At 39.5% G+C, this 13,446-nt stretch overlaps 1 protein-coding gene across 20 annotated transcripts in view; it reads left to right on the forward strand.

Annotated features, from left to right (window-relative positions):
- Positions 1 to 13,446, forward strand: part of ELF1 (E74 like ETS transcription factor 1) — a 136,168-nt gene that overhangs the window by 117,507 nt on the left and 5,215 nt on the right. For all 20 annotated transcript variants that reach the window (XM_038418375.2, XM_043504553.1, XM_038418293.2 and 17 more), the window contains 2 exons: positions 652 to 844; positions 2,507 to 2,977. In XM_038418375.2, the coding sequence (XP_038274303.1) occupies positions 652 to 844; positions 2,507 to 2,977 (664 nt within the window). The remainder of the gene's footprint in view (positions 1 to 651; positions 845 to 2,506; positions 2,978 to 13,446) is intronic.

A 13,446-nucleotide genomic window follows, 5' to 3' on the forward strand; every position in this document is an offset into this window, starting at 1 on the left:
AGAAAGGTGTCACAGAAAGTTCCCTGATAATCCCTCCTCTGCTTTCACAACTCTTCCCCACCTCCCATTAATAAAATCAAAACCAACAGCTAACAGAGAATATTATTTGATAGCATGAATCATTTTATTTTATAGTAAACTATTCAGCAGAATCATCCTGTTTTTGCCAGTGGATTCTAACATTCTTCAATTGCTTTCTTGTTTGGCATGGCATAAGCTATTATTTACTGCACATATTATATGTAATTGTTAAAACATGAAAGTAAGGATATCTTGAACCTGTGAAGAATCATCCTGCAGGCCCCAATTCAGCAAAGTACTTAAGCACCTGCTTAATTCCCAGTCAGTATAGTGGTACTGTAGTGTATATTCAACTGCTTTGCTGAACAGGGCTGGACTTGAGTTCTTTGCTGATTCAGAGCCAAAGATGGCAAAATAATAATGTTCTGTTAAGAAATAATTCAGTTGGAATGGAAGGATAGTCACGCGTAGGAATTCTCAACCCAAAATTACAGTCTGTTCAGAAAGTAACAGGCACTCAGTTCCTGGAGCTTTGTTGTATCTGTGACTTAAATAAAAGTTAAGAAATTAATATAACTGTGAATTTGGGGGAATTTATATCTCCTGAAAGGCTTTATTTATTTCTTTTAGGAAATACAATTTATCTTTGGGAGTTTCTCTTAGCACTGCTCCAGGACAAAGCTACGTGTCCCAAATATATCAAATGGACTCAAAGAGAAAAGGGCATTTTTAAACTGGTAGATTCCAAGGCTGTGTCCAGATTGTGGGGAAAGCACAAAAACAAACCTGATATGAATTATGAAACAATGGGCAGAGCTCTCAGGTATGTGAGTTTTTAATAGTTGATTATTTTTGTCACAACATTTTCATATATTGAAAGCTCACTGTAATCTGTTTAACATCTGTGAAGGGCTTTTTCCTAAGATGAGTTCCACTTTCTGAAATACGAAGCTGGTTTTTTGGGGGGGGGAGGGGTACGGGGGAAGGAGGGAGAGGTGGTGGGGAGGACTACAGAAATCTAAAAGTTAAAAGCATAATTTGAAGTTTCTACAGAGCAAACTATACTGTAGAAGATTAAAAAAAGATTAGGATATATACTGATGTCCAATGACAAATCTGCTTTATTGGCAGAAATTTGTTTTGTAGGGTTTACAAAGTGCTAAAAGTGCAAGTATATGCAATTCTGTAGAAATCCTGCAAACTCAGAGCTTTCTTTTTTATTGGGTCTGGATTTTTTTATACTTCTTTAATATGGATAATATTGGATTGATTATTTTAAATGAATGCACCTTTACTGAAGGGGCAAAATATCTGATTTATGTATAGTAAGCTGTACAACTTGGGTGGAGTGTGGTTTTTTATGCTTTGCACATTTAAAGAAATAGAGGTAAATCATCCCTAACCTAAAAAAAAAAGTGATGCCCATTGCAAATGAAGCACCTTCATTTCTATTGTAAAAACTATTGTAAAACTAATAAATTCAATACAATCATTTCCATGGTCAGTTACCCAAAGCATGACTGGTAACTGATGTATCTCCCACAGTAGTTAATAATGTAGAACAATTAGAGTAGCCAATAATTCCTCAAGACCAAGCACAGTCAATTTCAGGAGACTGAAAAGTCTGAGTGACAAGCCTTTACAACAAATTTCCATAAACTAAACTTAAAGGTGACCATCAAATTATTTGGACTAATTGTATTAATTTTAATATGTACCAAGTTTCAAATCCAAGATATGAGGCTGTTCTGCCCTAGCAAAATTCAGGTCTGTGCATACTTCCCCAATTTGCATGTACAGATGACTAGAAAAGCATCTAATCATATATGAGTACTTGTGCAAACTGGAAACTTGCTCATACAGAAAAGTTTGTGCAAAGTAGGTGAGCAATTGCACAACCATATATGGATGCAAGCCTAATTTTAAAACATTTTCCCTACTGTTTGGGGATTCTAACCACTACTGTAATAAAAATAAAAAATTTGCTTAAAGCACTCCCCCCCACCCTCTATATTTTTGCACCTTTATTGTAAGTCAATTTGTAAACTCAATGGAAAGTAATGTTTCCCTACCCTCTCCCCTTTGCTCTACAAGAACCCTATAGTGATACGTAATTTAGTTCTTTATATAGTCTATATATTATGCACTTTATATAGTAAAGAAAGAATTTGAATATTTGACAGAGATGGGAGATTTGAGGCAAGATATTGCCATTTTACCAAGATTATCAAAGTGTCATTTAGCACTAGGCATTGTGATAAAACAAATAATAATACTGGTATCATGAAGCGCAAGTTGCTTTGAGTGATATATAATATGTCTCCATCCTTGAGCATAAAGGAAGGGTAACAGAAAATGTCAGTAGGCAATGATTGTTATTTAGATTTATAAACAAAAACCCCTCCACTTCAATGATGATGATTTGTCTTTTTTCATAGCCAATTATGCTATATAACTTGTTGATGTATGTGCCTGCTTTGAACAGATACTATTACCAAAGAGGTATACTGGCTAAAGTAGAAGGTCAGCGTTTGGTGTATCAGTTTAAAGAAATGCCGAAAGATCTTATCTACATAGATGATGAGGATCCGAGTCCCAGTACCGAGTCTTCAGATTCCTCTTTATTGTCAACAACTTTGACTAATAGAAACCAATCAGGCAGATCTAGAGCATCTTCTAACATAGGAACAAGAGGAGGATCCACCACAGTTCTAAAAACAACAGGGAACTCTAAGTCTACTAAACTTAAGGACCCTGTGGAAGTCGTACAACAACAGATACCTGGTTTTACAACTGACGTTTTGAGGACAATGCAATCTGCACAGCCAATACATCCAACTCAGCTTTTTCGGACAGTTCATGTAATGCAGCCAGTGCAATCCATCGCAGAAGGACATGCAACTGTAACTAGTAACATGCAGGATGAAACATTACATTCCTCTGTTCAGAACATAAGGTAAGAAAATGTAAAGGAAGTTGATTTATGAAAATTTTCACTATCCACTGTGGCTGTTTTCTATTTTGCCACATTGCTCTCCTCTTAATTCAGTTACTGTGATATGAAGACAGTGTGAATGATCAATAAATTGGTCTGGTTTTTCTGTTACATTGTAAAATGGATACTCTGCTAAGACACTATATTTAGGAAAGGGAAGAAAATTGCAATAATTCTGCATCATTACAGTAGAAAAGAATCTTTAGGACTTTGAGAAGAAAGCAGAAAAAAGTTAACATTCTTGACAACACTGATTTCTGTTTATTTGGTTCCTATGCCACTGGTATGTTTATTAATTCTGCTTTTACTCAGTGAATGACAGCATTTTCAACATTAACCCAAATAATGTGTGTTTTACACTAATGCTTTTTAAAAAGAATTTTCTTGGGATTTAATTTCATTCTTGACATACCCATCGCCTTATAAATTGTAGTGTGTCGTCTCCTCTTTTTTTTGTATTCCACCTATTAACACAGATAACAGGGCAAAGCACTAAAGTGGCAACCCACTATCATTGTTGGAACAGCAGCCAGTATGCCTCCATACCTCTTGTGTTTATAAAAGATAGTTATCAGTATGGCCTCCTGAGACTTTTATCTGTTTACTAATGTTGGGGGAGACGGTCACATTTCAGTGCAGCCCTTAACTGGTAAGTTAGACACTAATCAAGTACCTTTATGTTACTGTTTTGCACCTTCAAGTCATTGGTGGTGTATTGACTAGAGATGCCTCAAGAACAATTACTTAGAGCTATACCCCACTGAAAGATTATCTTATAATTCTGGAGTTGCAAGGAAGGAACCGTCTTACTTAAAATCTTTAAAAGAACAACACTGAGTTGGGTGTATTTTTTTTTTCTTGTTTAAAATTAGATATTATGAAACGTCCCCAGCACTTTAGTCCACATTTTACCATTAAGTGACACTAGTGCTATTTCCCTCTCTTTTTTTCTTCTCTCCCCCTTAAAAACTTTATTCAAAAGCATCTTATCAAATTCTGATTTGCATGAATAGACCCACATGATTCTCTGCGACTGAAGCATGGAACTCTGACAAATTTAAATCAGTAACATTAATCTGATCTCAACTCCATTTCCCAGTTTCAAGAAGATGATGATTTTATTCTTTCATCTCTCAGTGCTAAGAGAAGGATTTTTTAAAGGCAAACAGTAATGAAATCACCACTGATCTAAAAGGAGGAGAGACTGCATCCTGAGTGGCAGAGTAGCCAGGTTTTTAAGCACTGATGTCTACAGCTGGGCTGTTCAGCCCCCACAAACTAATAGAATATAAAGGAGTCAATAAGAAGTTTTAAGGAGACACAGAGAATAGTCAGAAAACTGTGGATTTTCCATATATGTACATATGAAGTGGCAGACCACGACTATAGTAAACCATATAGTAAACTATATAAACCAGAAAAATGATTGTGTTACTTATTGTTTGCTTGGAATAAATGTAGTTTTAGGTATTACACATGATCCATAATCTCGCTGCTAATTGTTCTAAAAGAAATGTAATTATAAAATGTTTTCTCTCTCATGTTGCTATATGAAAACCCCACCTAAATCAGGGGAAATTCACTAGCCATTGGACTATGTAGGGGAAACAGCAATTAGTGAAACCAGCTCCAAACGGTTGTCAAATGAACAAAGTAAACAAATCTAAAAAACATTTTTCTCTGATATTTCAGTTATATTAATAAGTTATCTTTAAAATTAGTGAATAAAAACAGAATTATGATTTTCAAATTGATGCTATCCATTTTAACACTTTTTTTCATTCTTAATTTCTGTGAAGCTTGTATGTTAGGACCATTTCAAAATGTACTGAGAGAAAAGGTACATCTGATCCAGAAGTTTAGATAAATGTAGTCATGGAGAATATGTCAGGATTTAAAAAATAAAGTAGATGAAAGTAGATTTTAAAAAAAGTAGATGGCTGCTTGCTTTCCACAAGACAAGGCAACTTCTGAGGGAAGTTTACTTATACCATATAAGATGAAGTTTTGAATTGAATTAAACACTAACATTTAGCATAAAAGTGAGAGACAATTTAAAGTTAGTCTCTCTTAGTGCTGTGTTTTTAATATTCCTTCATACATCAAAGAGCTTTAAAGCCTAATTGCAAAGCCATTAAATGCTGTATAACAATATGACTTCAGAGATAACTAAGGATTTAATTATTCATCAGTCTCAAAAAGTGACTCGGATAATATAGAGGAAGCAAATGGATGAAGAAATAAATGACTGAGGTCATGCAGCGACATCTAAATCAGGAGAACAATGCTATGAAACATTAATAGGGAAACAGTACAGCGATTTGTAGAGTAAGAAGGATACCCATACTGAGCCATTTCAGGATTACCTAGCAAAAACTTCCTGAACAATCTGCAAGATTTAATCAGGAAGGCAGGGAAGCAAAGACAATAATGCATCCAAAAGTTGCAAAACTGCATGTTGTTATTTCAATATCCTGTTGTGTTTAAAATATTTCACAACTGGACTATGGGCAGTAGATTTAAAGGAGAAAAGGAGGAAGTAGCAGTAACACTAGCATGAAGCTCAAATGAAATAACAGAGCCCTTAAACACTGTCTTAGACTCCCATATTACAATGATGGGCAGCTGTTTTTATTCTTTTTAAGCATAATGTAGAAACATTTCTGTGGTTTACGCTTTGCTAGATATAATGACAAATCCAAGACACTCAGATTAAAGGGAAAAATGATCTGGTCTAGTCAATATAATACAGAATTAATTGTAAAAGGTTTAGTAATCGATAATCAAAAAAAAAAAAGCAAGTATTCTAGCTGCAGAGGTGCATGGGGGATCAACACTAGAACTACATTTTAAAAGTTTCCATCTGACAATTGTGGACTAGGTAAGCTGTAAATTGAGGGGCTGATGAGTAAGACTATGTTTTAGTCACGGATACGTAAAAGCCATGGACAGGTCACAGGCAATAAACAAAAATTCACAGCCCATGACCTGTACGTGACTTGTACTATATACTCCTGACTAAATCTTGGGGTGGGTGGGCCCCAGGGGTACCACGGGTGATCGGGGTGTTGGCCCAGGGGCGCTGCAGGACTCCCATTGCTTCTGCGTTGGGGGCGGATGATGGTGTGTGGCCCGGGACCCCAGCTGGTGCTGGGGGGGCAGGAAAGAGCATTGGTAGGGCTGGCTCAGGCTCCCTACCCTGGCTACCTGCCTCCCCAGAAGCAGCAACATCCCCCTCCCTCAGCTCCTAGGTGGAGGCATGGCCAAGGAGCTCTGCGTGCTACCTCCACGCCAAGTGCTGCCCCTGCAGCTGCCGTTGGCCAGGAACTGCGTGCAGAGCTGCCTGGACATGCTTCTGCCTAGGACCTGAGGGAGGGGGATGTCGCCGCTTCTGGGGAGCCCTTGAGGTAAGTGCTGCTCAGAGCCCTCACCCCATCTCCTGCCCCCATCCTCTTCCCCTGCCCCCTCCCACTCCCAAACTCCTGCTGTTGTGGGGAGGGGAGGGGGAGTGCAGTGGTCTGAGACTGCCCTAGCAGCAGCTGGTGTGATTGGCCTAGGGGCTGCCTGAACTGCTCAGGCAGCCCCCGGGCCAGGTGCACCAGCCACTGCAGAAGTCACAGAGATCCCGGAAAGTCACGGAATCTGTGACTTCAGTGACCAACGTGACAAACTCGCAGCCTTTCTGATGAGCCATACAAATTCACTGGTTGCTCCTGGCTGGTTACAATTGATCTAGGATATATCTCAGGTCCAAATTCAAAAAAACTAAATGTTCTCATAAAGTTTTACCAGGACAGTCCTGGGAATTTTGATGAGATTGAAAACTACATTTAATTTTTTTCTGAAATGTACATTTTAGGGTCCCTCTCTAGTAAGGTTCAAAACAGTTTTTTTCAGATACATTTATAGCTATATCAGTTTGTACCCACACTCATCATTGCCTTGTAGGAACCTCCATAAAGGAGCAGATCAGTGGTACAGGTTGTCTAGTGTCATGGCACATACAGCAGACAGTAAGAGGAAGGTGCAGGAACCCCATAATGATCACAACCTACTCTGTGGAAGTTTTTCTGAGCCCTACCATTTAGTGGTTGGCCTATACCTTGAAGCATGGGGGCTTTTATTCTTTTTAATTTCTTTATCCTATCTAATGTAACTTTTGGATTGTTATCCATATAAATATCTCATCCTCTTTAGAATTCTGCTAAGCACTTAGCTTTAGTAATATTTTGTGGCAAGAATTCCAAGTGATTATCTACCTGTTGTGTAGAAAAGTTTTTTTCCTTTATTAAAGTTTAAATTAGTGGCCTCTTTAATGTTTTCCAGCTGCCTTCTGAGCTGTAGTCTGTAGCATGCAGGGTTTCTGCTAATGGGCTTATTTTAAGAAAAGAAAACTGCCTACACTTGACACTGTACTTATATTAGCTACAATCATGTTTGAAAACTATTGTCAAACTAGATTTGTGCCTGACAGACCTTTTTGTAAATGTGGCTGTAGCTAGTCAGTTCTTTTCCCAGCTGAGGACAGAACTTTTCAGGGACAGGATTGCAGCTCTTCTATCATGACCTTTTCCATTTTCTCCAAGAAAAGTAGATATTACAAACTGAAGTGCAGTTAAAAACATAGGGCCTAATTCTTCCAAAGGTGTAAGGCAATATAGTTGTTTGTACCTGTAGAAAATGTGTATAAAATGGGTAAATGAGTTAAAAAATCAGATTTGTTAGCATTCTACACCTGCGCATAGGTGCTGGTACTGGGGGTGCTACCGCACCCCCTGTTTTGAAGTGGTTTCCATTATATACAAGGTTTACAGTTTGGTTCAATGGCTCTCAGCACTCCCGCTATAAAAATTGTTCCAGCACCCCTGCACCCACGTTGTATAGGTGTAAATGACTGCACCAGCTGCAAGGCAGACTAAGTCAACTTCACATTCTCCATCATCATTTATAGCTTCTTTTTGGTACATTAGTGTTCAGTAATAAACTAGCAACAGCATAGAATGATGCCCTAGGGAATTCTTAGCATCTCATAAACAGCTTTTTGCAAGACTGACAATACACTGTCTTGCCCACAGAAATCTAACAGAGCAGTGAAGAAAGAGTTAGATGTGGAAGCTTTTGGAGGGAAAAAATTGTTAAAGTTCACCAAAATCTTATCTAATTTAGCCTATGCCTAAAGAGAATAGAGCTTTTTCTGACTAGTTCTAGCTGTTTGAACTGCTGCTTTACCTATTTTACTTGTCTCTTAATGAAAGGACTTCCTGTGTGATTTTAATGCCTAAACCCCATGGGCCAAATTCTTCTCTGATACAATGGAAGTAAGCAGAGGTTTGCACTGGTGTAACCGTGAACAGAATTTGGCACCAGCTGTTTGCAATGACTAAACACAAATATAAATGTCCCTGTGGATCAGCATTCTAATTAGAAATCTTTTTCAATAAAATATTGGTCACTTAAGAAAAATCCATTTTCACATGAATCTCTAACATTTATAAAATAGTTATGTTCATTTTCAACTGGAATAATTTACTGTAATCCTTGTGTATTTGTATACAAAGGCACTTGAAGGAGTAATTGGGGACCTGTAATGGTAAAAGTAGACAGTAATAGACCCAGACACATGATTCAGTTTTCAGTTTACTTTTAATCTTTAAGCAGTAGTGATTTCAGACATAACATTTCAGACACGATGGAGAGAGGTTCTGATGTTACTAATGTACAAAGAATGGAATCATGAGCATAAAGCGAACCACAGCCACTGGAAGCTGCTGGGGGTCATGCCTTCGGACAGTCAAGGTAAACAAAATGTCTCGCAGCCCACCAGCGGATTACCCTGATGGGCTACATGCCAAAGGTTGCTGACCCCCTGAATTACTAGGTGGGCTGATAAAAGCTGAGGCTGATTCATCATGCATCTTGACCTTTGTGGGTAACCACAGGGTAGAGCATGTTGCAGTAGTCCAGCTTGGAGCTGACATGAGCATGATCACTTTGATGCTTCTTGGGGGTGCCCAGAGTTGTAAGGCACCTCGCTACCACCCTGACCTTAGTGTAAGGAAGCCTTGTCTGTGCCGGCTGACTGAGTCTTAATTGAGCTCCCTGACTCCATCAGCCATGGGCAATACAAGCACTCCCCTCTAGGCCTTGCAGGCCCCGCTGTCACTGTACAAGTTAGCAATTGGCACACCCCAACCCTCAAGGCCTCTGCGGGTCTCCCTGGAGAGTACAGTGCCTGCTCCACTGGACAATCACAGTACTCACAGATTCGCTGCTTCCAAAGAAACAGCATACCCCAGCTTACCAGTTTCTCCTCACATCACCATTCTTCTTGACACACAGCACTTAGAGATATATTTCTGGAGAAAAAACTAAATGTTTATTTAACAAGGTATAAAGATTTAAGTGATAGCAAGTAGAAGTATTGGAAAGAAATGGTTACATATAAAAATCATAACACCCATTCTGAGACTTTTAGAAGAGAAATGATCACCCAAAGTTCTTAGTGTTTTACAGCCAGGCTTGGCTGTGATCTTCCATTCATCAGACAGACAAATCGTGCTGTCAGCTTGCCTCCTCGGTGAAAGATCCAGGGTGACTGTACCCGCAGATATATCAAAACAATCTATTGTCCTTATTCATAAGCAGGATTCCCCCTGATGATTGTTTTTTTTTTTTCCCCTGTATACTGCTTTCTTGTAGATTTCACAATCTCTTAATCAGCATCTGGCTCAGCATGCAAATAGGCCTGCATTGTGGGGCACACAATGATGAGACAGGGAGATATGCATCGCCACCCTCTGCCTGAAAGGAACCTGTTACCTGCCTTAGTAATATAATTTTCAGTTTGGAGACATAACTCCTTAAATATTATCTCTACATAAGTTTCACCATGATGACTAGTGAGCTACTGGTTCTGAGACCACACATGCCACCCTTTTGTGAATTATTAGGCACATATCGACCCAGGGGATTCCTGTAAAATCTTATGCATCCCATAGCTCTCTGCCAGTTGGCATCAAGAAGTCACTGAGTTACAATCACCATGGCTAGGTCCTCATTCTTGAGACAAGGGCACAGTTTTCTGCTAGCCAAAGATGAAAGATGATGTTTCTAGCCACTATTTCAAGGCGTTCAGGAGCAGTGATTAATTCAACAGGACCTAAGACAGTGCACTGCTTTGACCTGAAGAGGGCAGGAACCTTTCAAATATCTACATTAGCCAAACTTTGTAGGCCTTTTTTATTATAAAATGACATGGTGATAAAAATGCCAGTGCCCAGTCTACAGTACAGCTTAACCACTGGTAGCATGAGTGCAGTTACAGTGATGCTGAAAAACAGGTGCAGGTTTGCCTGTTGTAGACTTACCTATAGAGGGTTATAATTCATCAAAATACTTTGCACATCATGCTTATTGTACCATGTGCAGTCATTAATAGTTATGCAAAGTGGAAATGCTATGAATCTGATTTGGTAGCATTTTGAACCCACTTTATACTCACTTTGCTCAGGTGTAAATGACTATTTAAGGTGAGGGCAATGAAAAACCTGGCACTGTCCTACCCAGACTTAGTGTGAGTCAGCTGCTTTCCATACAGGTTCCTGTTTCTTTCGGATGCTAAGCCAGCTGGGAAACAGCCCTGGCTATGATGAATATGAAAGAGCTGCAGACCTGGATGAAGTCAGCACACTGAGGTCACATCAGCCCCTTTCATTCTCACATAAATGTTGAATAAGAGTGGTGACAGGTGAGTATTCTGAGGGAGGAGGAGCAGCTGCCCATCAGGGCCCTCTGGGACATGTGAGAAGAAATGAACAATGCAAGTTTAATATGATTTAGACCACTTTTGCTGAAGTCTTGAAGGTGGTCAACAGCACCTGCTGATTGATGTGACAAACTATTGTTAGATAAACTGGCCTCCGCATAGGTGCTTTGCTTCTGTTAGTGGCCTAAGGAAATCCTCCATAATTGCAATCAGTGGTGTCTCTGACCTATCCCAAACAGAAGCTTAGCTAGAAGTCTAAAATACTGGTGATGAAATAGCCACTGATATAATGCTCCCCAAAAAAGAGAGATTAAAGGTAGGCGACGTATTAGTAGTTGCAAAGAGTGGCTGTGTCAGGTGGTTTTTTTTGTTTGTTAAATACATGCTGGACTATGTCCCATGTTTAAAGGTGGCAGAGAAAATCCCTTCTTGAGGAAGGCATTGGTCTACAGTGGGCTGATGTGATTTCTGCAGGCTTTCACCAAAAAGGTCATAAATTCTTTTTGCTGGTGATACCACAGGTTTTTCTCAATGCATTTATGATTGGGCCAAATGCCATCAGGAAGGGTGCTATGATCATCGCTTTCCACTCTGACTGATTTTCCTGGAGCTGGGAAAAGACTGTCTCAGACTCTTTAGCTGTTTGTTTTCATTTCTCCTGCAAGTAGGATCAGAGCTGTTTGCAGTGGGAGATACCTGAGTCTTTGGTTGTGCAGAAGCAGTTTGGATTTATGTAGTTGCCTTTCTTTCCAGGACAGTTCTGCAGGCCATGTTAGCAGGTACTATAAGGTAGGAGGAGACTTTCTTAGGTATACCACTTAGCTACAGCACAAGTTATTGAGTTCACAAAGTCTTCTGTCATCTGAACTCAAACTTCTTGACTTCATGTGTCAAGGTTACTTGTGGGAACAAAGCATGGGAAAGGACGGTACATCTGAAGAGCATGATGGATATAGCACCAAATAGGGAGTCAGGAAAATTGGGTTCTCTATGGGCTTGTCTGTCGGAGCAGTTAGTGCTTGGCAAGCTATAGTGTAAAACTGCCTTGCACTAGCCTGCTGCGCACTAACTCTGTGTGCACCCTGCGACTGCATGCTAAAAGTTCCCTAGCAGTCTTTGATCTACTCTATTTTGAAATGAGAGTAGATCAAAGCACTCTAGCAAATGTTTAATGTGTGGTAGCAGGGCCAACATGGACAGGGAGTGTGTGGCTGGGTACTGTGAGATAGATTTACACCCCAGCTTTCTGTGCACTAGCTGTTTTATATAGACAAGTCTTATGGCTCTACCATTTACTTAATACATGACCTTAGGCAAGAGAAGAAAGGGGAAGATTCTGACCTTTCTTTGGAGGAGGGGATGTTAAGGCCCAGTATAAGGATATCCAGTGCCCCTTTCCCCCACCATTATCTGTGTACCTAGGCAGATCAGCAGCTCCAGTGTGTCTGGCTATGTTTTCAGGCGTCTTGTGACCATGGATGTGAGGTCTTAGGCCAGTCTATTAGAGGCACTGATGTGGGATGTACTACATGCCAGCAAGATTTTTGCATTAGATATGACTTGTACAAGTGGATTTACTCCAGTGAATCTATCTTAACTCTCGCATCTGAAGTTGGCTCTAAATTGCATGTCATGAGCATTCCACCTCCCTAGCCCTCTTGGATTTACATTGTATCAATCAATTGGATGAGTGGGGGAAATCTTTTCCCTCTTAAACTATCTGTTCCTACAACTGTATGTTGAGTAACTTTTATGCTAGGGAATGAATTCTCCTCAGTTCCTCTCTGTCTCTCTCTCTCTCTCTGTTTTTCTTTATCTTGCATTTTTTAATTTGCTTAGTATATTGTTAAACACTGCTTAACTTGGTTTGTAGCTTCAAGACCTTTGTAGGATTTTTCTCCCTTTTTTTGCGTTTTAGAAGTTTCAGAAGTAAATCGCTATGAATAAACTTGTTTCCATCACCTGTCAGCTAGCGTTTGCAACATCACTATTCATCTCCAGATCAGTGACTGTGATGTTGCACAACACTAGATTATAACCACACCCAATGAACCAGTAAATAGATTTTTATCATTTCCCTGCCAGCAGGCTGAAATTAGTGTGGAACATGTCTCATCTTTTCCTCAGTAGTAATCAGAACCTGTATTTTTTCAGCAGTATTTCCTCTTAGCCAATATTGCTCAATAGTCTTGTTTTTTAAAAGTAGACGCTTCAGAAAGACTCTTATAGGGCACCACTCACAGACTTGTGTAGTAGCACAAGAAGTATAATAGAAATGGCAAAATTATTAATAGAGCAAAACATAACAGAAAACAGAGCAGTCTAGAATAATTCTAGCTGCCTGGGTTTTGGCTGAGTAGTTTGGGAGGTGGGGTTTGAATGAGTAAAATGTCATTATGTTTTCAGTACTATTTGCAGTAAAGGTGGTCAAATAAATTTTTAGTCTGGGCTGGTAGACTTCCGTGTCTAAATCAGCCTTGTTAAATTGGCTGGTTCCCTAGCCAAGAACAAAATCTACTTGCCCATCTTTACTGTAAACATCAACACATGCAATTCCATACAAAACACACTGCATAAGCATGCGCACCTACCTCACTCACTACTTGGTTGGCTCCCTCCCTCCCAGTATCCCACATTCTATCTTTCTCTTCAGGTTCTCACAGTG

Source organism: Dermochelys coriacea, chromosome 1, assembly GCF_009764565.3.
Source record: "Dermochelys coriacea isolate rDerCor1 chromosome 1, rDerCor1.pri.v4, whole genome shotgun sequence".
Classification (NCBI taxonomy): domain Eukaryota; kingdom Metazoa; phylum Chordata; order Testudines; family Dermochelyidae; genus Dermochelys; species Dermochelys coriacea.